The sequence below is a fragment of the Podarcis tiliguerta genome (genome assembly GCF_965153285.1).
Source record: "Podarcis tiliguerta genome assembly, chromosome: 17".
In the NCBI taxonomy this organism is placed as follows: domain Eukaryota; kingdom Metazoa; phylum Chordata; class Lepidosauria; order Squamata; family Lacertidae; genus Podarcis; species Podarcis tiliguerta.
In genome coordinates, this window is record NC_139550.1 from 30,580,385 (window position 1) to 30,604,360 (window position 23,976).

At 47.3% G+C, this 23,976-nt stretch overlaps 3 protein-coding genes across 9 annotated transcripts in view; 2 read left to right on the forward strand and 1 right to left on the reverse strand.

Moving 5' to 3' along the window:
• Positions 1-17,714, reverse strand: part of MCOLN1 (mucolipin TRP cation channel 1) — a 91,031-nt gene extending 73,317 nt beyond the window's left edge. The window contains exon 1 of the mRNA XM_083420112.1: positions 17,603-17,714. The gene's annotated coding sequence lies outside the window, so the exon portion shown is untranslated. The remainder of the gene's footprint in view (positions 1-17,602) is intronic.
• Positions 1-23,976, forward strand: part of RASAL3 (RAS protein activator like 3) — a 126,806-nt gene that overhangs the window by 57,056 nt on the left and 45,774 nt on the right. For 3 of the 6 annotated variants that reach the window (XM_083419551.1, XM_083419553.1, XM_083419554.1), the window contains exons 2-3: positions 15,201-15,356; positions 18,297-18,447. The gene's annotated coding sequence lies outside the window, so the exon portion shown is untranslated. Of the gene's footprint in view, positions 1-14,170; positions 15,357-18,296; positions 18,448-23,976 lie in introns of those variants that run through there. The other 3 variants (XM_083419550.1, XM_083419549.1, XM_083419547.1) reach the window with 2 other exon arrangements.
• PGLYRP2 (peptidoglycan recognition protein 2) lies at positions 61-13,150 on the forward strand. 2 transcript variants are annotated; one of them, XM_083420225.1, is made up of 5 exons: positions 61-218; positions 4,503-4,612; positions 5,430-6,326; positions 8,935-9,145; positions 12,627-13,150. In XM_083420225.1, exons 2-5 carry the CDS (start codon positions 4,552-4,554, stop codon positions 12,961-12,963), a joined length of 1,506 nt encoding a protein of 501 aa, XP_083276351.1. In that variant the 5' UTR covers positions 61-218; positions 4,503-4,551; the 3' UTR covers positions 12,964-13,150. The 2 variants fall into 2 exon arrangements, with proteins under 2 accessions (XP_083276351.1, XP_083276352.1); XM_083420226.1 differs by having other exon boundaries at positions 62-218; positions 5,430-6,322.

The following is a 23,976-nucleotide window of genomic DNA, read 5'->3' on the forward strand; positions in this document are numbered from 1 at the left end:
GGTCAGAGTGCTGGGAATTCCTCCAAGCAGAGGAGTTGGGTAGCTCACCCATGTTGACAGAGCAGGTTTGCTAGCGGTGCAGAAGCGGCAGCCTGTCGCATCTGTCACGAACGTGGGGAAATCGCTTGGGTAAGGCTGGCCGGCTGTCGGGAATGGTATAAGATCCCTGAGCCCAGGTAGCTGGCAGCATTACCACACTGGTTCGCTGCATGAGGAAGGTAAGCATCCATTTTCCAATTAGATAGCACAGGGGAATGGCTCTTGTGGGCTTTGGTGATGGGATTGCACAGAGAGCACTGTGCATAGAGGTGCCCTCTTCATCTTTCTCCTCCCCTAAAAGAGGACAGGCTATTCTCCCCAGGGCTACTGCACTCACCAGGAGTTCAGTCCTAAAGGATGTTGCAAACTCCCTATTTTCTGGTTCTAAGTCTCCTCTGCATCTCACCCTTGTTGTTGTTTAGTCGTTTGGTCATGTCTGACTCTTCGTGACCCCATGGACCAGAGCACGCCAGGCACTCCTGTCTTCCACTGCCTCCCACAGTTTGGTCAAACTCATGCTGGTAGCTTCGAGAACACTGTCCAACCATCTCATCCTCTGTCGTCCCCTTCTCCTTGTGCCCTCCATCTTTCCCAACATCAGGGTCTTTTCCAGTGAGTCTTCTCTTCTCATGAGGTGGCCAAAGTACTGGAGCCTCAGCTTTAGGATCTGTCCTTCCAGTGAGCACTCAGGGCTGATTTCCTTAAGAATGGATAGGTTTGATCTTCTTGCAGTCCATGGGACTCTCAAGAGTCTCCTCTAGCACCATAATTCAAAAGCATCAATTCTATGGCGATCAGCCTTCTTTATGGTCCAGCTCTCACTTCCATACATCACTACTGGGAAAACCATAGTTTTAACTATATGGACCTTTGTCGGCAAGGTGATGTCTCTGCTTTTTAAGATGCTCTCTAGGTTTGTCATTGCAGCATATCACCCTAGCTGTGCCAAAACTGTTGTGATCCCATAAATTCCAGGGATTTTATGCCCTTGAGTGAAATGGCTGTGGAGTGGAGAATCCCTGTAGGAGGAGTTTTCCAGGGGAGCACTGAATAGCTTTTCTCTGTTGCGTTTAGGAAGCTGAAATGTAGAATTACAAAATTCTTCCTTTTACAACTAGAAAACCCATAGGGGCTACTGTGGTGGAAAGGAAGCTATGCTGAAATGCAGCCTCCTCACCTGAAACCCTACAGATACATGACTAATTCCACTGCTATAGAAGTCTGCTGGGTGCTGTAATAAGCACAGAAATGCTGGTTACTTGCCCAAAGGAATGTTATTTCTGGATTCAACTGACAAGAACAGGGAGGGATCAGGAATATACGAGTAATCTGGATAGGGAGACAGGTTTTACTAAAGAAGCGAGGAAAATGGAATTCTGGTTTCTAAACTCACAGAAGAAAGAAGGCTTCAGTGTTTGTCACCTGTGTTCTATCATCATGAGGACTACAATCCTGAAATAGCAACTGGATTCTGCATCAGAGGCCATTTGCTGCAGATTCTGAGATATACACCCTTGCCCGTGCCATGGCTTTCATCAGAAGGGGCACACTTTTTTGTGATGTTCTAAGCTTTGATCTAACCACAGCATCTTTGCTGAATTTTGGGGTGGACGGGTAGGGGGAATAACGGCCAAGCCCCTCTTGCAAAGAGAGGAGGAAAATGAAGTTGTTGTGCAATGAGCAAGTTGTTAATAATTGTTTATATTCTGCTGGGAGAGGCCCAGAGTGGCTGGGAAAACCCAGCCAGATGAGTAGGGAATTAATAATAATAATTAATTAAAAAAATTATTAGTGGGTTGTGATGCCTCTGTCCAGATTAAGATGTTGTAGGATGAAGGACAGAATATAAATTTAATCAATTAATTAATTAATAGAAGAAGCAACAGCTGGATAGGCAGTCCAGCCTAAATTCTTTCTCTCTCTCTTTGGAGGAGAAAGACACAGTGAGTGGAACTTGACATTTTTTTATGAATTGGGGCCATCTGGGTGCAATCATATCCACTAGAAAACTGAATGAAAATTGTACATGGGGATGTGTCAACTCTGCGTACAACCAGCTAGTTTCTTGCAGGTGCAACCAGTGGCTTTGAATTAAAGTTTTTGATGACACCACCGCAAACAACTTAAAAAACAGTGTGAAGCGAGACAGGTAGCTACTGTAATTCTGTTGCTCGAAACCAGCAGCCTGCAGAAAAGGAGCTGGTTTGTGCAGGAGCAAAGTAGTTGCTGCATGCCCAGCAACTGTTTGACTCAGCCCTTGGCATGAGTCATGCTGCCTTCTGCACATTCAAGGAGGCAAACAAGCATACCCACTCGGGTTATGAGGGAGGAAAGTTCACAGAGTTACAAAATGACCCCTCAGATAGATAACAGAGAACGTTGTTTATTCTTGGAAAGCCATGTACCGTATCTGGTGAAATCGAATGATTTAGATAGGACTGAACAGGGTGGGAGACCAGCTGTTTCCTCACGAAGGGAAGTGGGCAGTGTGTGTGTGTGTGTGTGTGTGTTCAGACTTGCTGCTAAATCATTTTTAGGCTAGGGGTGATTCCTTCCTGATGGGAAGAATAGGTTGCACCAAGCAGGGAATACACCTCTTTTCTTGGAAGGATATGTAGTCTTAATGTTGTACAGTGGTACCTCGGGTTACAGACGCTTCAGGTTACAGATGCTTCGGGTTACAGACTCCACTAACCCAATAATAGTACCTCGGCTTAAGAACTTTGCTTCAGGATGAGAACAGAAATCGTGCGGCGGCAGCACGGTAGCAGCGGGAGGCTCATTAGCTAAAGTGGTACCTCAGGTTAAGAACAGTTTCAGGTTAAGAATGGACCTCCAGAACGAATTAAGTTCTTAACCCGAGGTACCACTCTACTAAGTGTACTTCCAGATACCTGCTTCTGCCAGGTAATGTTCCCACTCCCAGTCTGGCTTTTATTTTTAGAAGCTAGACAAGTGCAAAAAATGAGACTTCTGGAATCAGTAAGGGTCTAGTCTAAGGGCTCCTTCATCCATGTGTTTCCGTCAAGTTTGTTTCAGGGTTGATCTGCACATTCCTTGCATCTTCAGACTATAGGCAGTCCATCATAGCTGCAATACTGGGTGCCTCAGGGACGCAGGTGACACTGTAGTCTAAACCACTGAGCCTCTTGGGCTTGCCGATCAGGTCAGCGGTTTGAATCCCCATGATGGGGTGAGCTCCCATTGCTCTGTCAAAGCTCCTGCCAACCTAGCAGTTCAAAAGCATGCCAGCATGAGTAGATAAATAGGCACCACTGCAGCAGGAAGGTAAATGGCATTTCCGTGCACTCTGGTTTCCGTCACGGTGTTCTGTAGTGCTAGAAGCAGTTTAGTCCTGCTGGCCACGTGACCCGGAAAGCTGTCTGTGGACAAACACTGGCTCCCTCGGCCTGAAAGCGAGATGAGCGCCGCAACCCCATAGTCGCCTTTGACTGGACTTAACTGTCCAGGGGTCCTTTACCTTTTACTGGGTGCCTGTTTGCTGCTGTTCAGCAAGCCTTGCAAGGTCCAAACTGACAGTTCCCCTGACAAAAATATGCTCCATTGCATGTTCTGAGCAAGCCAAGCTGATGTAATACTTACACCACAATCCTAACCGTATCTACTTGGAAGTAAGTCCCCCTGAGGGATGATAGGGCTTACTCCCAGGTAAGTGGGGGCTAGTCCCTAGTCCTGTTTGCACTTAAATGTAGGCCTATTTAACTCAATGGGATTCTTTTCTGGGCAGACATGTATATGAGTGTGGTGGTAACTGAAATCCAGTGTTACATCTAGAGAAAGTTTGGTTGTGTATGTCACTGAGGAGTAATAAGAGAAAAAAATATGTGTTGGTTAGCTGCATTCATGGACACCTGTTGTTGCAAGGCACTTTTCAAGGAGAAGTCAGACACAGGGTGCATTGCACTAATCTAATCCGGAAGTCACCAAGGCTATGTGTGACCTCATAGCAAGATCTTTCATATCCAGGAAAGAACGCTGTCTGTCACAGCTGCCTCCTGAATACCCTGAACGAAAGCCAGGTTCAAAAATAAGCTATGCACTTGGCCATTCTTTCACTAATAAAATACAATGGAAAGGTTTTTTTTAACAGTCCCAAGAACATTCTGCACACATCTGTATCTCTGGACAGCTTTCTAGGTATTTGCAGATCAATTGCAGCAGAACAGGGTACACAAAAAAAATCAGAACTTGTGGAACATCAGCATTTGCTTTGCAACACCATTCAAGGGTCCTTAAAAAGCCACTTTCTACATAGCTTCTCAAGTGAAGAGGTGAAATTTGCATGTTCTGAAGACAGGCTTTGCCATTCAGGATGATGGGGGGGGGGGTATGGTCTGGGGATGTTGTGAACCACTGCCTTTCCTCATTGGCTCCAGCTCACATTCAGCAGTCCAGCCCCTTGACATTTATTTGTTTCTCCCCTTCCTGCCTCACTGCTTCAGGTGCCAGCTGGCTCCACAATCAAAGGCTGCACTTCACCCAGCAGACGAGATGTTGCTACCATGGCTGAGCCTCGTACCTGCGCTTTTCTGTGTCTCCGCGGACAGTACAGGTAAGACTCGACCAATACGCACCCAGCGCTGTGCTAGCTCTGTTCTCACAAAGCCTCTGGGGTGACAAACGAACGAGTTTGAGAAGGACAGAAGGGAATGGGCAGGGGCCTGAATTCTGTTTGAAATCACAGGTGTCCAGGTGTCTGCTTCTAGCCCTGCCTCAAAACTTCCACTATTCCTGCATGCTTTTGCCGGATGGATAACCAGAAAGCCTCGCAAGCGCTATCTATTTCTGTTTTAATTCTCTCTCTTCACAAAGGGCATGTTCTGATAGACCTAATATGAGTCAGCCAATATGGTTATCAACAGCTGACTTGCATTAGCTGAGCAGTGTGTTAATTTTACAGTCCTGGCATCGGTTGCCAAAGGGCAGCCCGGTTCATTCAGGCATAGGCTACAATCCTGTACCTACTTACCTGGTGGTTGCCTGATTTTCCTCTGTGCCAGCCCAGCCCTTGCCACCAACACCTCCAGGCGGGTGGGCACAGAGCCTGTGCACCAGCCCAGCCCTTGCCACCAGAGCCAAGCCGGGCTGCACTGTGCCATCTGCCTGCCTGTGGAGGGAGGAGACCAGCCGTCAACACAGCCCTTGACAAGTGAATACCCCCAGTGCTGGCTGAGCAGCCATTCAGTTAGAGACCCCCTTGCCTGGGGGTACCTGGTTTGCGCCCCCTAAAAACTGTGTGCCCGGGTCTATGCCCCCCCTGACCCCATGCCACTTTCCCCACAAAAACCTGCTCTTTAACATCTGCTTTCTCTTGTCCCACTGTCTGCTTGCTCACTCCAATTGTGATATTTCAATCCTGCCCTTTCCAGATTATTCAACATTGCACATGGACTCTGTGACTGGAGTTTTGGAAGACTTTGAATCCCAGCTGAGAGGGACCCCGGACCAGACTGTGACAGAGCTTTTCCGGGAGCTGGAGTGTTGCGAGGGCGAGCTCTGCCAGCTTCTCCTCGGCCCCGTGACTTCGGCTCCCTCCGATGTGTCTTATTTGAGTGAGCAGCAGAGCATTTTCCTCAAAAACCTGGTGAACCACGAGGTTGATGCCTCCTTGGTAGAACATGGGGTGGTCTTGACTCCTGACGGGACTACAGTTTCGCTCAGTCCTCTTCTTGCTGGAATAGCTGCAGGGCTCCAGAGGAGCCATAAGGAGACTCTGCGTGCCACACCTTCGATCGCCAACTCCACCAATAGTTCTGTGGTAGAGCTACCCCTCACTCTGGAGCCCCTCTTCGCCACAACAATCGCCATGGACCTCGGCAAAGCCTTTCTCCTTTTTCACACCAACCAAAGCCAGGTGGCCCTGGGACCAGACGGCTGCTGGGACAGCATCTCTGCACCTCAAAAATTCACCTTGATGGGGGCTCCCTCGGCTCTTCCAGATGCTTTTATCAATGGTGCAATGGATGGCCTCATTCTTGGTACCTACTTGGCAGAGAAAGCAGATCCGCCATCCAACCTCAGTGTCCTGCTGAAGGATTATTATGGCGGAGAGGGCCTAGGAGGTGAAAGTCCGATGCAGAGCAACTTCCGACGAAAGAACTTTGCAGCTCTGGTGAGCGAGGAAAAGCTGAGGATGCAAGTAGAGGATTCTCTCCTGCTGCTCCAGAGGCTGAATGAAAGCAACCCCTTGTTTGATGGCCTCACAAGTGAAGAACTGAGATCTGTCGCAAACCGGGCTGTAGAAGAATTCACAGCTTTGTATGTAGGTATGGATCACATGTGGAAAACCATATCTCCAGAACGGATTTATTCCTTTCTCCTGTGTACTTAGGTTGGAGAACTACACTGGCAAAATTCAGAGAAGGGCACATTCTGAAGGATGGGTGCGCTTTAGTTCTCAGATTGTTTCGAAAAGGGCAATACATTCAGCTGTAAATGCACACTGAATCAAATCCCCTCCCACATCCCTTGTTAGAGGTCATAGAATCATAGAATCATAGAATCATAGAGTTGGAAGAGACCACAAGGGCCATCGAGTCCAACCCCCTGCCAAGCAGGAAACACCATCAGAGCACTCCTGACATATGGTTGCCAAGCCTCTGCTTAAAGACCTCCAAAGAAGGAGACTCCACCACACTCCTTGGCAGCAAATTCCACTGTCAAACAGCTCTTACTGTCAGGAAGTTCTTCAATGTTTAGGTGGAATCTTCTTTCTTGTAGTTTGGATCCATTGCTCCGTGTCCACTTCTCTGGAGCAGCAGAAAACAACCTTTCTCCCTCCTCTATGGGACATCCTTTTATATATTTGAACATGGCTATCATATCACCCCTTAACCTCCTCTTCTCCAGGCTAAACATGCCCAGCTCCCTTAGCCGTTCCTCATAAGGCATCGTTTATGAGGTCCTTAAATGTAAAGCTACTTCTCCCTACTAGTTCTCTGTTTGTCTCCTACCCTATTCCATCCTAAACAAGAGATCCTCTTACTACATAGTTGGGATGCTGCCCACATGTACTTCTTTTCAAAGCCCCTTGTCCCCGTGGTTCATTTATTTAACATAATCATATCTCACTTTTCTGCTAAGACGTTTGGAACAAATTACACAGACTCTCATTTTGTGGAGGGAAAGGGGAAGAGTAGAGGACATGCATCACTCCCACCCAAGTGCAAAACATTTGGGGCTGCTTGCTTGCCCCCATGACCTCTCCCCACCCCCTTGCCTCTCCTAATGGCCAGCCAGCCTGCCTCCTCCCAGCTGCCCTCGTTCAGACATGCTCAGAAATGGTGCTGAAAAGGAGGAAGACACCAACTTGCATAAAATATTGTGTGTGTGTCCCCCTAAATATTTTATTGGGAAGGGCAAAGGGGCCAGGGCCCCATAGAGTTGGTGCCTATGACATTAGCAATGTAGACCAGGGGTCAGCAAGGTTTAGCTCACCTGGGCCAGTTCACTCCAGCGGAGATCCCTCCATGGGCCAGATTGCGGTTGCACCCGCGATTTCCGACGTCTGCGCATGCACAGACGCAATTTACGGCACTAAGGATGTCATATAGAGGAGGGAGAAAGGTTGTAAGGATGTCATATAGAGGAGGGAGAAAGGTTGTTTTCTGCTGCTCCAGAGAAGCGGACACGGAGCAATGGATCCAAACTACAAGAAAGAAGATTCCACCTAAACATTAGGAAGAACTTCCTGACAGTAAGAGCTGTTCGACAGTGGAATTTGCTGCCAAGGAGTGTGGTGGAGTCTCCTTCTTTGGAGGTCTTTAAGCAGAGGCTTGACAACCATATGTCAGGAGTGCTCTGATGGTGTTTCCTGCTTGGCAGGGGGTTGGACTCGATGGCCCTTGTGGTCTCTTCCAACTCTATGATTCTATGATTCTACACTACGGAAGCGAGTCCCCGCGCCACGCTGCATCGGTTTAGTGCAACGTGCAGGGACTCACTGAGCAGGGCAGCTCAGTTCGGGGGCAGCTCATGGGCCAGTTAAATGACCCTGGTGGGCCGCTTGTGGTCCATGGGCCTTAAGCTGCCTATCCCTGACGTAGACTGTACATGAACGCATACCTTTCAAGCATCCCAATTTGAGTGGGAACTCCTGGAATTATGGAAGCCGTCCTTGCTTCTGGCTGGATCCTGGGATGTCCCCGTTCGGGGTCCATTGCTCTAGTACGAGTCAGCTGGCTCCCGTAAGAGCTTGGGACCAATTCCGATCACTAGGATGTTGGAGGGTATGTGAGTGCGAAATGTAACAGGGTAGGGGGGACCATATGAGCCTGGTTTATCCTGATGCACAGGGATAGCGGAGGGTGAAATCATGTAGTAGCTCTAAGCACATGGAGAGCTGGTTGTGTGTGATCTGGCCCTAGGATGCAGGTGGCGTTGTGGTCTAAACCACTGAGCCTCTTGGGCTTGCCGATCAGAAGATCGGTGGTTCGAATCCCCATGACAGGGTGAGCTCCTGTTGCTCTGTCCCAGCTCCTGCCAACCTAGCAGTTCGAAAGCACACCAGTGCAAGTAGATAAATAAGTACAGCTGTGGCGGGAAGGTAAACAGCATTTCCATGCGCTCTGGTTTCTGTTACGGTGTCCTGTTGTGCCAGAAGCGGTTTAATCATGCTGGCCACGTGACCTGACAAACTGTCTGTGGACAAACACCGGCTCCCTCGGCCTGAAAGCGAGATGAGCACCGCAACCCCATAGTCACCTTTGACGGGAGTGATCTGTCCAGGAGTCCTTTATCTACCTTTACCTAGGAGCTGTGCCTCAAATAACACCTTTGTCCTACAATTTGCCCCTCCACCAAGCAGACACGCTGGCTGACCTGCTTTTTAACTGCATGACCTACTTTATCGGCCGTGTTCTTCTCCCTTCACAGAGTGTCCTGCAATCATCCCACGGTGCATGTGGGGTGCCCGACCCTACAGAGGAATACCCACGCAGCTTCAGTTGCCCCTGGGCTTCGTATACATCCACCACACTAGCACCCCTGCAAAGCCATGCCGAAGCTTCCCATCGTGTGCAGCGGACATGCGCTCAATGCAGAGATTCCACCAGGATTTCCGTGGCTGGGATGACATTGGCTACAGGTAAGCACAGTCCTATTGCAATACAGTGGTACCTCGGGTTAAGAAGTTAATTCGTTCCGGAGGTCCGTTCTCAACCTGAAACTGTTCTTAACCTGAAGACCCTTGTAATGGTTCTAGGGGTTGTTTGTGCGTAAGTTGCCGCTACTCCTGGCTAGGTTGCCTGGTTGAACCCTTTCTGTCTGGACAGCCTCAAGTTCCGTGGCTGCCTCAGTCGCTGGCAGAATCCGTCAGTGGGCGTTTCTTGAACCTCTTCCAGCATAGAAGCTGTTTGATGCCCAGTCTTCTCCTACTCTGCCTGCACGGAAGTCTTCTGTGCAAAGAGGGTGTGGGCAGCGGTCTCCGGCGAGGAGTCCTGGAGCCACCTCTCTGATTCCCCCATCTGCCCCCCTTCTCCACTGGTGTTACGCTGAATTCCTTCCCAGAGGATGGGCTGCCTCTCTCCCTACTGGGACCCTCTCCGCCATCCCTCTGGAGCCTCCCCTCTGCCTCCAGCTCCGATGGCAGTTCCCTGACACCACTTTAGCTAATCCCCCCCCCCCCATGCCACACTGATTTCCGAGGTAACACTGTACACAGCTAGGAATGGACAGATCTGTCACCTATTAAGAGTTATTTTCATAGGTTTTTTATTCTATTTCTGCATTAATGTGCATTAAAAATTTCAAAACAATGCTTTTTAAACCCTATCTAAATGTGTATTTTCTCTCACTGTGCATATCTAAAGGCAGATTCCAATCAACTTAAGCTGCAAAATAACTGTCTTGCAACCTTTGAAGAAGTGCAGAATCTGGTGGATAACTTAGTTCTCATTTGTGTGTTAGGGTGGATCTAAACACAGGTCTAAACCACAGAGCCTAGGGCTTGCCGGTCAGAAGGTCAGCGGTTTGAATCCCCGCGACGGGGTGAGCTCCCGTTCCTCGGTCCCAGCTCCTGCCCACTTAGCAGTTTGAAAGCACGTCAAAGTGCAAGTAGATAAATAGGTATCGCTCCAGCGGGAAGGTAAATGGTGTTTCCGTGCGCTGTTCTGGTTTGCCAGAAGTGGCTTAGTCATGCTGGCCACATGATCCTGAAGCTGTTTGTGGACAAACGCCGGCTCCCTCAGCCTATAGAACGAGATGAGCGCTCAACCTCAGAGTCGTCCGCAACTGGACCTAATGCTCAGGGGTACCTTTACCTTTAAACACAGGAAAGCAACGCTATAAATAAGCCAGAAATTACAACGTTTTAACAAAAGAAAAAAATCTCTATCGAAAATGGCATTTTAAAATTTCTTCCTCTCTGGCACCATCTGGTGTTGCATGTTTATATAGCATTCAATTTGCTGTTTCTTTGCTAATGTAGCTGAGTCCTTATTCCACCCAGGGCATATCAAGGCCATTTAATTAATAAGTATCAATGAATATCAAATTCTTCAAGCATCCCTATGTTTGATGCACCGTAGGCTCAGAGAAGATTTCCCAGTGTAGAATCCTGCGAAAGGTGAATTGAGTTCTGGAAGTTGGGGTGAAATTGCAGTTAGATATCCTTCCATCCCAACCCATGCCGTTCTTGGCTAAAAATAAACAAATGAGGCCTAGTTCTCTGTGTTTCAGGTGCACCACTTAACTTCAGACTGCTGGGGGGTGTGCTCATTTAAATAAATAACTATAAACCCTGCACAAAGAAAGCTAGCATCATATGGGAAAGCCAGTCTAGAATCTATTTCCAGACTTCTAGTTTGGAGATATTGTTGCATGGTTGTTGAGCATTCCATCATGCCAGGTGCCTTCTCACCTATGGCCTGAAGCGATACCTTCCAAACAGAAGTTTATTACCACACCAAGAACTATGAAATTCCCAGATTAAGGAAAGGATCATAATCTAGTCCATCTTCTGATCTCAAAAGCTTAATTTCACTCATTTTGACACTGGAGTATAACACTAGAGTTCATGGAACACATGGGCTTTTTTTCATCTGGAACTCACCGGAACTCAGTTCCAGCACTTCTCGGGTGGGAGACATTGTCCTTATAAGAGAATGAGAGAGGTGTTCAGGATGAGTTCCTGGACCTCTTTTTCTAGAAAAAATAGCACTGTGGAACCAGATGAATAGCCCACCTTTCAACTGGAAAACGAGATTTCAGACTGGTTTTCGCTCTCAACCACAGAGCCTAGGACCTGCCCATCAGAAGGTCAGCGGTTCGAATCCCCGCAACGGGGTGAGTTCCCGTTGCTCGGTCCCTGCTCCTGCTAACCTAGCAGTTCGAAAGCACGTCAAAGTGCAAGTAGATAAATAGGTACCGCTCCGGCGGGAAGGTAAACGGCGTTTCCGTGCGCTGCTCTGGTTCGCCAGAAGCGGCTTAGTCATGGTGGCCACATGACCCGGAAGCTGTATGCCGGCTCCCTCGGCCAATAAAGCGAGATGAGTGCCGCAACCCCAGAGTCGGTCACAACCGGACCTAATGGTTAGGGGTCCCTTTACCTTTACCTTATGCAAAGCTGTGGGCAGCGTTCAAGTAGCACATCCTGTCCGCACAAACATTTCTGCTTCTGCTATGGGACTTTCCTGCTTCTGCCCTTGCATGTGCCCCACACCCTCCTTAAATCTGATCCAGAGCATTATGAAGGCCCCAGAAACATATTTAGGGGATATTCAGGGATAGGACAGGGGGTGACTGTTCCATTGTGCAAGTGGAAATCCTTGAACCGGTAATGATAATGATAAATTTTTATATGCCATCCATCTGACTGGGTTGCCTCAGCCATTCTGGGTGGCTTCCAACAAATTAAACACATCAAGCACACTAAAACATGATGATAGTCATTGTTTGGATGGGGGGCTTTTATCCATTTCCGCAGTCACACAATCAATCCATCAGTAGCTGAGCTGGGTTCCACAGTCACAAAAACAAATGAACCGAAAAAGCCTCAAAAGCAAAAACGCAAAATAAATAGCAAAAACAAAAGCGCCAAACTTAATCCATTCCGGAAGTCTGTTTAGCTTCCGAAATCTTCAAAAACCAAGGCGCAACTTCTGATTGGTGCAGGTGCCCCGGAAACAATAGTTGACAGCTGCATTGGTCATTCGGCTTCCGAAAATCGTTCGAAAACTGGAACACTTACTTCCGGGTTTTCGGCGTTTGAGAACCAAGGTACCACAGTATATATATACAGTCATACCTCGGGTTAAATGTGCTTCCGGTTGAGAATTTTCAAGTTACACTCCGCAGCAACCTGGAAGTAACGGAGCATGTTACTTCCGGGTTTTGCCACTTGCGCATGTGCAGACGCTCAAAATGACATCACGCGCATGCGCAGAAGCGGCAAAACACGACCCACGCATGCGCAAATGTGCAGTCGCATCTTACATTCTATTCAGGATGCAAACGGGGCTCCAGAACAGATCCCGTTCGCATCCAGAGGTACCACTGTATAGAGAGAGAGAATGACAGCAAGGCTGAGCTCCTTGGTAAGACAATACTTATTTTCTATCCTTGCACAGCTATGTTGCCGGAGGTGATGGATACATCTACCAGGGGAGAGGCTGGCACTGGGTAGGAGCGCACACACGGGGCTACAACACCAAAGGCTACGGCATCAGCTTCATCGGGGACTACATGGAGGCGCTGCCAGACGCCCACAGCATGGAACTGGTGAAGAACAATTTCATAAAGTGTGCCGTGAGGGGCTTCAAGCTGCAAGCCAACTACACCATCCATGGGCACCGCCAGATGGGGAACACCCTATGCCCGGGAGACAGACTCTTCAAAGAGATTCAAACTTGGAAAGGTTTCGCAGTAAGGTGCTTTACAGACAAGGGTGTTCGTCGCTGCATCTAACGTAGAGCTTCCTGATGTTGTTTCCTGATGTAAGAGTCTTCAAGAACCCATCATCCCGCAGACTGGGGGAAGAGTGCCATCAATGCCCAAGTCCAACACCAGGGGGCGGCTGTTTAACACCTGCAAGGAAGCCAGGGCTGAATTCAAAATCCTTAAGCAAAATAAATGACGGCAGTCATACATACAATACTTTGATTTGAAAATTTGGGGAATGCAAATATAAGATCCATGGGACTATGTGGGGGCAGTGGTGTGGAAGAAAGGGACGGAAAACAATGAAGGAATGCAGCTGGAGCCGAACTAGAGAAATCTGTCTGCAAGGGCAAAGATACAGAATAGAGATACAGAGCCATTTTAAAAAAAGGCACTTTCATGTGAAAATTTCGTGTTTTCCCTAATGATAACAAAATGCCACCCCAAATCAGAGCAGGGCAATTCCATGCTATATCCAAAGGCAGATCTAGAGGGGTGAGACCCTGCAACTATCTTCTGCCAGAATGATGAAACCTCTGGAACGACTGAGGCACCTTCAAATGTGTAGTGTCATTTGTTGGCTGAGATCAGTAGTTTTCAGAAGTAGGCACACCTTGAAAAAGGAGGCTTTCACCCCGGTATGGCTTCCCTGTATCACATATGATGGTAGTCCCAGTGCAACTGTAGAGATGTGAAGCCTTTTCTATCTGTGGTAAATTTGTCTGTGAAAGAAAGAGTTCTGCGTCTTGCTAGAGAGATTGAGAATCTTAAGTTCCTTTTATGCTTTTATCCATTTTTTGTTTTAGGTCACTTTTTCCAGATTCATTCCTTTTTTTTAACGTTTCAGTTTAATATTTGTTAAATGAGGGGCAGTATTTCCTTTCCAAGGGGGATTCAGCATCATAAGCTGCTTTGTGTTGTAGTTTATCTGGGTCTGAGGTAATTTCTGTTTCTGCTTGTCTTACTTTTGTATTGTTTAGGGAAGTTTTTAACGTTTGATGTTTTATTGTGTTTTTAATATTCTGTTGGGAGCCGCCAATAGTGGCTGAGAAAACCCAGCCAGATGGGCAGGGTAGAAATAATAAATTATATTATTAGGCCGTATGTGTGCTACACATTTAAAGTTCTGGGATAGCATTTTGAATAATGGGAATGGGGCTCCCTCAGCGTGAACCCCCCACCCTCTAGCTCTCATTCCCCAGCCCCCACCCCAGGGTGTGGGGGGCATCCTTCAAAGCCACCATAGCCTCATACTCCTTCCAGTATTGGAGGCAGCCGAGCTTACCTCAGAGGGTTATTGCCAGGATAATTTGGACAGGGAAAGCACACCATATATACCACCTAGAGTTCCTTGCAGGAAAGGTGGGGTGTTCAAGTGAAAATAAAGCAGCAAGGAAGACCCCCTGAGAGTACAAATGTGCTTTTTGGAAGCTGCCTAGAGGTGGTGAGTTAGCCAATGGAGAAAGGTGTAGCCCACACCCTAAAATGAAAAGGCAAGAACTTTCAAACCACTGGAACCAATAATGCACAATGACTAAACGAGGAACAGCCAGCCAGCCAACACCTTGGGGAGACAGGCGAGTTTTCATGAGGTGTTGGAAACTGGATCACAGTCAGGGTCTGTTAAGTTGTGGGAGAACATAGCAGACGACACAGCAATTCTTCCAAAGCAGCTCTTTATTTGTAAGCTGGAACAGAACTGACTGAGGAGCTCAGCCAGCCTGCTTATATAGAGCTCCAGAACAATGTAACTGTTGCCATTTTCTAAAACTATCCAATCACTGAACGTCACTTTCGATCCTTCATTTGCATACAAACTATCCAATCACTAAACGTCACTTTCGATCCTTCATTTGCATAACTATCTACAGTATCCCCCTGCTGGCCCAGGGTGAGAACTTCAGTACATAACAGGGCCCACTTTATTCCCTTTGATTCCCACAGCGATGCGAGGCTGGGGTTGTGAAACTGTTAAGGGAAGCCCAGATCCAGCTGCCCTGGCCCTCCTGGTGAGGGGTAAATCAAGGGGCAGGGCAGGTGCTTGGAAGTTGGATGAAGATACCAAGTGGTGACATGGGCCTGAGATGGAGAGAGAGAGAGAGAGAGAGAGAGAGAGAGAGAGAGACCACAGTCCATTGGGCAAGGCCTTGGCCAAGATCTGACTTCACAATGGGCTGCAGAATGTTTTGTTTCCAAGGAAACCAGGTGAGTTGTTTGAAAGGATCCTGAGATCAGTTAAAAGCTCATTCAGCTGTCTCCTTCAGATCAGTTGACACCAGAGATGTCTTGCTGCTTTAGAGAACTGTCTTTTTTGGATCAGTTGGCATCGGAAACATCTGTCTCCTTCGGACAACTATCTTTGGCTCAGTTGAAAGCCCAGGCAATGGTCTTCTGCCTCCCCTGCTGCCACAGAAGGTAAGGTAAGCGGGGAAGAGGGGAGACATTCTGAAGCCTTGTTCTTCCCCCCACCCCATGGGCAGTTTTTAAAGATGCTCCTTGGTTTTTTGACCTTCATAAATCCCATGCTCCCAGGGAGTGTTCTGGTTAATTTTCTGATTTTTCCATTTGTCTCCATTCAAATGGCAGGAGAATTACCACCTCCCCCCCGAAATCAGCAAAATCCTCCCCCTGCCCCCAATTTCACCACCCACAAATAGGAAATTCTGGGAGCTCATTTTTCACCCAGCCCTAAAATACACACCGCAGGGCTCACACCCGCACCCTTAAGTACTCCCTCCTTCGGAAGCATTTCCAGCATTTTGAATTAGTTTCTCAACTCCCAACTCCTATCTGGGGGATGTAAAGGTGCAGTCAAGTGCAACATTCCGACAGAGGACTAATGGCCTCCATGTTCTAACTGGTTGCTGTGACAACCTGTTTGTCGGTTGCTGGTAGTTTTGAAAAATAACTGCTCAGTTGCTGTCACCTCAGAACCAACTTCTCTCTCGTATAGTTTATTTGCTTGCTATGTAATCTAAGCCTGCCTTCAAGTACAGTTCTGTAAACCTGAATGAATCTGAGAGTAAAATAGTTTTATATTAACATGAATCAGATTCGTGTGTATATTCCAGGGGTCTGCAACCTTTAAGACAAAAAGAGCCACTTGGACCCATTTCCGAGGGGGGAAAAACTGGGAGCCGCAAAACCGGGAAGGTGACGTTGGGACGGTGTGTGACTAATGCACTCCCCTCGCTAGTATCCGCCCTGGAGCCGCGGCAAAGGTGTAAAAGAGCCACATGTGGCTCCGGAGCCGCGGGTTGCAGACCCCTGGTATATTCCTTAAGAGGGATTCAAAGGGTTTTTTAACCAGGAAGGCATCTTTATTAGTAGAACTCAGACGAGTCAGCAACAAGCTGATTGCTGCATAAACTTATAAAGGGGATTGTTTAACTCTGCTAAAGTTCCCACACTATCAGCCCTAAACAGCAGATCTGGGATGTCAGGTGTCATGGAGTAGGGGGAGGAGGGCAGTTGGAATCTAGCAGCAACACCTGGAGGGTTTGGACACATAAAACAAGGTGATTTAGCATCATAACACTGGGTAACTAGTCAGGAGTTTGTCCTGACCCTGATTATAAATGGCCAGAACTAGCCACTCACTGTCTAGTGTGGAAAGTGGAACAAAGGTCCTTTTTAGGAGAGCAGACCCTGGGATCAGTTCTGCACACAAAATGAAAAATTGTGTCACTGTGTGGAAAGAGAAGTAACCGGCTGTGACCTTTGTCTGTAAGAAAGGCTTTCCGACTGAGAAGTGCCAAAATAGCCTCAAAATTTGTGGCTGGTGGACACAATCTGCAAGGAGGAGGAGGCCCTCACCTGCATCTGGAGAGCTTACTCTAATTTGCTTGGCACCTAAAGGTGTATAATGAAGGCACCAGGTGAGCCTCACTTGAGAAAATAAAACTCCTTTTATAAAACTTCCTCCTGTTCTTGGTGCCTGCTGGTGAACCCAGAAACATGGCACCTCTTCCCTCAGCCCTTTTCTTGGAAATGCAGGCAGGGCACTGCGAGAAAGAGGGAGAGAGGGCAATGTCTTCTGCTCCGAATCTCTCTCTCACTGTGTGTGTGTATTGGGGGGCAGAGAGAGTTAAAGGCCAAAGGCCTGGTTATAGAAGATACCTTTTCACCTGGTGCCTAAAACATATGGTGATCGTGCTAGTTCAACTATACAACTGTGAAGCCTCTTCTATCTTGGTAACAGAGGATATTTGTCTGTGAAAGAAAGAGTTCTGCGTCTTGTCAGGGAGATTGAGAATCTTAAGTTCCTCTTATGCTTTTATCCTTTTTTGTTGTTGTTATAGATCACTTTTTCCAAATTCATTAATTTTTCTTAACATTTCAGTTTAATCTTTGTTATAAATGAGGGGCAATATCTCCTTTTCAAGGGGAATTAAGCATAATAAGTTTGTGTTGTAGTTTATCTCGGTCTGGGGTAACTTCTGTTTCTGCTTGTCATACTTTTGTTTTGTAAAAATTTGGCCGTATCTGCGCTACACATGTAAAGGTCTAGGATACCGTTTTTGAATAATGAGAATGGGGCTCTCTCAGGATGAATCCCCCACCCTCCAGCTCTCATTCCCCAGGCCCCAACTCAGGGTGTGGGGGGCATCATTCGAAGCCACCATAGCCTCATACTCCTTCCAGTCTTGGAGGCAGCCTAGCTTACCTCAGAGGGTTATTGCCAGGATAATTTGGACAGGGATAGCACACCATGTATACCACCTTGAGTTCCTTGGAGGAAAGGTGGGGTTTTCAAGTGAAAATAAAGCAGCAAGGAAGACCCCCTGAGAGCACAAATGTGCTTTTTGGAAGCTGCCTAGAGGTGGTGAGTAGCCAGGTGGAGAGAGAAGGTGTAGCCCACACCCTAAAATGAAAAGGCAAGAACTTTCAAACCACTGGAACCGCTAACACACAATGACTAAAGGAGGAACAGCCAGCCAGCCAACACCTTGGGCAGGGAGGTGAGTTTTCATGAGGTGGTGGAAACCGGATCACAATCAGGGCCCATTTTATTCCCTTTGATTCCCACAGCGATGCGAGGCTGGGGGTGTGAAACTGTAAGGGAAGCCCAGATCCAGCTGCCCTGGCCCTCCTGGTGAGGGGTAAATCAGGGGGCAGGGAAGGTGCTTGGAAGCTGGATGAAGATACCCAGTGTTGACATGGGACTGAGGTGGAGAGAGAGAGAGAGAGAGAGAGAGGGAGAGAGAGGGAGGGAGAGAGACCACAGTCCATTGGGCGAGGCCTTGGCCAAGAGCTGACTTCACAATGGGCTGCAGAATGTTTTGTTTCCCAGGAAACCAGGTGAGTTGTTTGAAAGGATCCTGAGATCAGTTAAAAGCTCATTCAGCTGTCTCCTTCAGATCAATTGACACCAGAGATGTCTTGCTGCTTTAGAGAACTGTCTTTTTTGGGTCAGTTGGCATCGGAAACATCTGTCTACTTTGGACAACTATCTTTGGCTCAGTTGAAAGCCCAGACAATGGTCTTCTGCCTCCCCTGCTGCCACAGAAGGTAAGGTAAGCGGGGAAGAGGGGAGACATTCTGAAGCCGTGTTCTTCTCCCCCCACCCCATGGGCAGTTTTTAAAGATGCTCCTTGGTTTTTTGACCTTCATAAATTCCATGCTCCCAGGGAGTGTTCCAGTTATTTTTCTGAGTTTTTTTGGTTTGTCTCCATCCAAATGGCAGGAGAATTACCACCTCCCCGCCCCCCCCCATTGGTAAAATGCTGTCCAGGCTGGCAAAGGGCCATTGCTCAGTAGTGGAGCCTGTGTTTTTGCATGCAAATTCCCTGATGTCATTTCCAGGCAGGGCTGGGAACAGCCCCTAGAGAGCTGCTTCTGCCAGTCAGTGTAAACCATAGGGAGCTAGATGTGCTAATATGGTTTGAGTCAGTAGAAGACAGCTTCCTGTGTTCTCATTTAAATCAGCCCTTTGGGACTGTGAGGACTAGAATCTTATATTGTATTTAGGCAGGGGAGAAACTAGGCTTTATTTCCCCCGGGTCAAAGACCCAGTTTGGCACCCCACCCCGCCCCCCATGCACAAAGGACTGGAAAGGAAAGACTCCTGCCTGAGGCCCTGGAGTGCCACCTTCTAGTCAGCGTGGAGGTGGACCAATGATCTTACTGGACAAAGCAGCTCCTTAAGGCCCCACCAGGGGTGACTCTTTGGGCATCGCTCCCAGTCCAGGAAGAGAGCGGGATCCATTTCTCCTTGTAAGGCAGAACCCAACTCTACTTTAAAAACAAAGCCTACTTTAGCTGCGTTGTTTCCGAACCCTGAGGGACGCGGGTGGCGCTGTGGGTAAAACCTCAGCGCCTAGGACTTGCCGATCGCATGGTCGGCAGTTCGAATCCCTGCGGCGGGGTGCGCTCCCATCTTTCGGTCCCAGCGCCTGCCAACCTAGCAGTTCGAAAGCACCCCCAGGTGCAAGTAGATAAATAGGGACCGCTTACCAGCGGGAACGTAAACGGCGTTCCGTGTGCTGTGCTGGCTCGCCAGATGCAGCTTGTCACGCTGGCCATGTGACCTGGAAGTGTCTGCGGACAGTGCTGGCTCCCAGCCTATAGAGTGAGATGAGCGCACAACCCTAGAGTCTGTCAAGACTGGCCCGTATGGGCAGGGGTACCTTTATCTTTTTTTTTCGAACCCCGGTGGGATTTGGCGTCTATCTGATGTTCCTCCCCTTTCTGCCTTCTTTGTGCACAGCTGTTTATGATGGAGGCCTCTCACCTGCGGTTCCTGCACATCCCAACTGTCCTTCCCCAACCTTGGAGAGTTTCTAAAGATCCCAAATCAGGCTGCTTCTCTTGCTCAACTGGAGACCCTCCAGACTGTTGTGCAGGCCATCGCCTCATCGTGGGTCCGTCTCCCCAGCTCATAGGCCTCGCTCAGGAGGACAATTGGAGGACAGCAGTAGATGAGCCCTGCAGCAACTGGATCAGGCCCAAGGAACCCTGCTAGAGTGGCAGCCTGTTCTCAAAAGGGCCTACAAGCAGCATGGCAAGACACCAATGATAAAAAGGGAGACCATAAAACCACGTTTCCTCGTTCAAAGGTGGGAAACTGCACAGGCCAGGCCTGGTGTATAGACTCTTGTCTCTCTTTAGATCCACAAGTGCTCTACCACTTCGTCGACACTTCAGAAGTGGCACCCCAGGTATATAAGCTGGTGGCGTCCAGCCCTTATGAAAGGAGGCAGGGGCTTAAGCCACAAATGGAACAGATTTGGAGCCAGACTATTCTGTGTGTGGCTGTTGCACATTCACCCTCCACTTCCCTGCTTTTTCAGTCATGGATTCGGCTATTCGGCTGCTTGCTGTCCAGCTGTGGGTGAAGCTTGACAAGATGCCTCCAGCCTGAGTTTGGGAAGGTTTTGAAGCTCCCACCACAGTCCTCCACCAAGAGAAGCAGCCATCCCATAAGAAGGGAGCAGCCCCCCACAAGAGACGAGAGCACCTCTATACTCCCAGAGTATCTGTTTCTTTAAATCATATGAGCATTTTTTTCTTTTCTTTTATGAATATTTTCATTTATTTTCCAAATTACAGTAACAACTATAAAACAACAAATTGTCCAACAACAAACAACGAAAACTTGTCCTGGTATTTGTACAGACTTGTATCATTATAATAAAGTTTCATTGAATTATTCCAAAAGGTCTCATTTAGTGGTTTCCTTCGGTGATCTAAACCATTGTTTCTCAACCTTGGGCCTTCATCATCCCTGACCACTGGTTCTACTAGCTAAGGATGAAGGGTGTTGTAGTTCAAAAACAGCTGGAAGCTGTATTTTTAAAAATTTAAAAATACATTGTTCCAGAAGGTTTTAATGTTATTGAGGTGCCACCACATATGAATATAAGTACCTTTAACAGCACATTTCCTCCAACAATTGGGGCTAAATTCTTTAGCTATCTGGGATAGCCTTATTGGTAAATAATGCCACCTATGCAATAACTTTAATGAAGACTCCCAGATTATGACAGAAACTGATTTCAATGTCAGACTACAAGGCAGGCTATTTTTCATTAGGTATGTGAATTTCTAAGGGACGCGGGTGGCGCTGTGGGTTAAACCACAGAGCCTAGGACTTGCCGATCAGAAGGTTGGCGGTTCGAATCCCTGCGACGGGGTGAGCTCCCGTTGCTCGGTCCCTACTCCTGCCAACCTAGCATTTCGAAAGCATGTGAAAGTGCAAGTAGATTAATAGGTACCACTTAGGTGGGAAGGTAAACGGTGTTTCCGTACGCTGTTCTGGTTTGCCAGAAGCGGCTTAGTCATGCTGGCCACATGACCCGGAAGCTGTACGCTGGCTCCCTCAGCCAATAAAACGAGATGAGCTCCGCAACCCCAGAGTCTGTCACGACAGGACCTAATGGTCAGGGGTCCCTTTACCTTTATGTGAATTTCTAGGTCCATTGCCCAGGACATTCTTGCCCTTACAAAATTGCCATATTCAGGGGCTATTAGCACTCTATAAATTGAAGATGCTATCTCCTTAAACAATTGAAAAGTTAACAAAAATATGTTCTAACATTGTCAGATTCCTGTATGCCTGGACAGAGAGATCTGGTTTTGAAAGCAATCCTAACAGCTGGTTAAGGTGATAGCACAACCATTTGCGATTTTGTAGACTGACAAGGAAAAGTCCCCTCCATGTGGGAATACCATTGACATTAGAATATTTTTAAAGTAGAGTCTGTTCCCAACTGCTCCAATCCGGCCATGCCCCCTGCCTCCTGAAAAGACAGAGTGCGAGGGATGAGAAGTGAGATCAGCAGGACTAGCTTAAAAAACTTTTGATTTCCATATGGTCACTGTAGCATATAGGAAGGGGTTTGTGCCTTAGCAAGCAAAGTAAGTGAGAAAAGACCTGCTCTATAGATTGATTCTGAAAGTTCTGTTTTCACACATGGTTTCCCCTTCGGCTAGTGGATTAGTACCATCAAGTTTTTCAATTGAAAAGCATTATACTGCTGCATCACGCTGCTGACTCATGCTAAGCTTGAGTCTACAGTGTGAAAAACACACACCAAGAAATAAATATTAGAAAGGGACAGGATTAGACACGTACACACAAAACATTTTTTTAAAAAATCAGGACTCCTTGTGCTGTGCTCTGCTCCCCCTTTCTTCTTGCCCTCTGCGTGCCCCTCAGAGCTGGTGCATCACACAGGGCTGGCAGGGCCTTGCAGAGCCAGGCAGAGGCCCGGGCCAGGTAGAAAATGTGCCCCCCCCCCCATTTTTTTACCCTGGGGATAACTGAAGTCTTATAAATAAGTAAGTACCGTATTTTTTGCTCTATAAGATGCACCAGACCACAAGACGCACCTAGTTTTTGGAGGAGCAAAACAAGAAAAAAAATATTCTGAATCTCAGAAGCCAGAACAGCAAGAGGGATCGCTGTGCAGTGAAAGCAGCAAACCCTCTTGCTGTTCTGGCTTCTGGGATAGCTGCGCAGCCTGCATTCGCTCCATAAGACGCGCACACATTTCCCCTTACTTTTTAGGAGGGAAAAAGTGAGTCTTATAGAGCAAAAAGTACGGTATATAAATAATTTTCATGAAAGTTATGCTGACAAATAATTTTATTTCAAGGCTTGAACCGTATCTGCATATAAAGATAAAATGGAAAATATACAGTGGTACCTCTAGATGCGAATGGGATCCGTTCCGGAGCCCCATTCGCATCTAGAAGCAAACGTAACCCGCGTCTGCGTATGTGCGGGTCATGTTTTGGTGCTTCTGCACATGACGTAATTTTGAACTTCTGTGCATGCGCAAGCGGTGAAACCCGGAAGTAACATGCTCCGTTACTTCCGGGTTGCCGCAGAGAGCAACTTGAAGGCGCTCATCCCAAAAGCACATTCAACCTGAGGTATGACTGTGCAATAGTGCTTTTTAAAAATACATAGGGAACGCATGCTGACCGAGGCCCCCTTTAGAAACGGGGGCCCGGGCCAAGTGGCCCATATGGCGCCCCCTCTGTCTGGGCCTGGGGGCTGGACCTCACCAGGGGGCAGCCTCCCCTCCTCCCTTTTTTTTTTTAAGATAATATTTATTGATTTTTCCAATAACACAACTGCAAACAGAGAGTATACAAAAAAGAGAAAATAATAATAATAATAATAATAATAATAATAATAATAATAATAAAAGATAATAATAAAAAAGAAATACAAAAACCCAAAAAAGTACATATAAAAAAAAACACTCTTCCCCTCCCCACCAACACAAAAATTTTCAAAACAAAACAAAAACACTCAGACAAAACAAAGAAAAAATTCATTTTTCAAATTCCCTCTTCCTTAACTTAGTTTCTCGGCCTCCTCACACCTCCCTCTTTGTATTCCAGTTATTAATCCAGTCGGCAAATTCCTTCCATTTACTTTTAACCCCTTTAACCTTATTTCTTCCCAAACATCTCTAAACAAATAGATATCAAGAAAAATATAAAATTATCCAATCCCTAATTTCCTAAGCATAGCAAGAAGAAATATGAACAAACAAAGAAAATAACCTTAAATCTTCTGCTCTTAAAAAACCTATATAGCTTTATATTCTAATGTCATAAACTCTTTATCTTATTTCCCTGGAACCAAATAAAATCCTTCCGCCATCCCCCAAAGGTACTTATTCAAACCATATTGCATTAAATTTTACTTAAAAATTCCCAATTTATCCCACCATCTCTTCCCCCCGGTTTCGGGTACTGCCTCCCCTCCCCTCCTCCTCACCCACTTTTCGGCAGCTGCTATGAGTTGCCCAAGGGAGGAGGTTGGCAGCAGAGAGTTCTTTGCAACTGCAGCAACTGTGGAGACAACCACCGGCTCATCCTCTTCCCTGGGTGCGATGGCAGGGAAAATCAGGACATTCTGGGGCCAAGTCAGACGCCAGGATGGGTTTCCTAATTCCAGGACTGTCCTGGAAAATCGTGACACTTGGAGGGTATGATAGTAAATGGAACTGAACCCCTTGATGGGATGCTAGAGGCCTGCAGAGATCAGTTGAATATATATGGGGTGAGATGTTTTTTCAG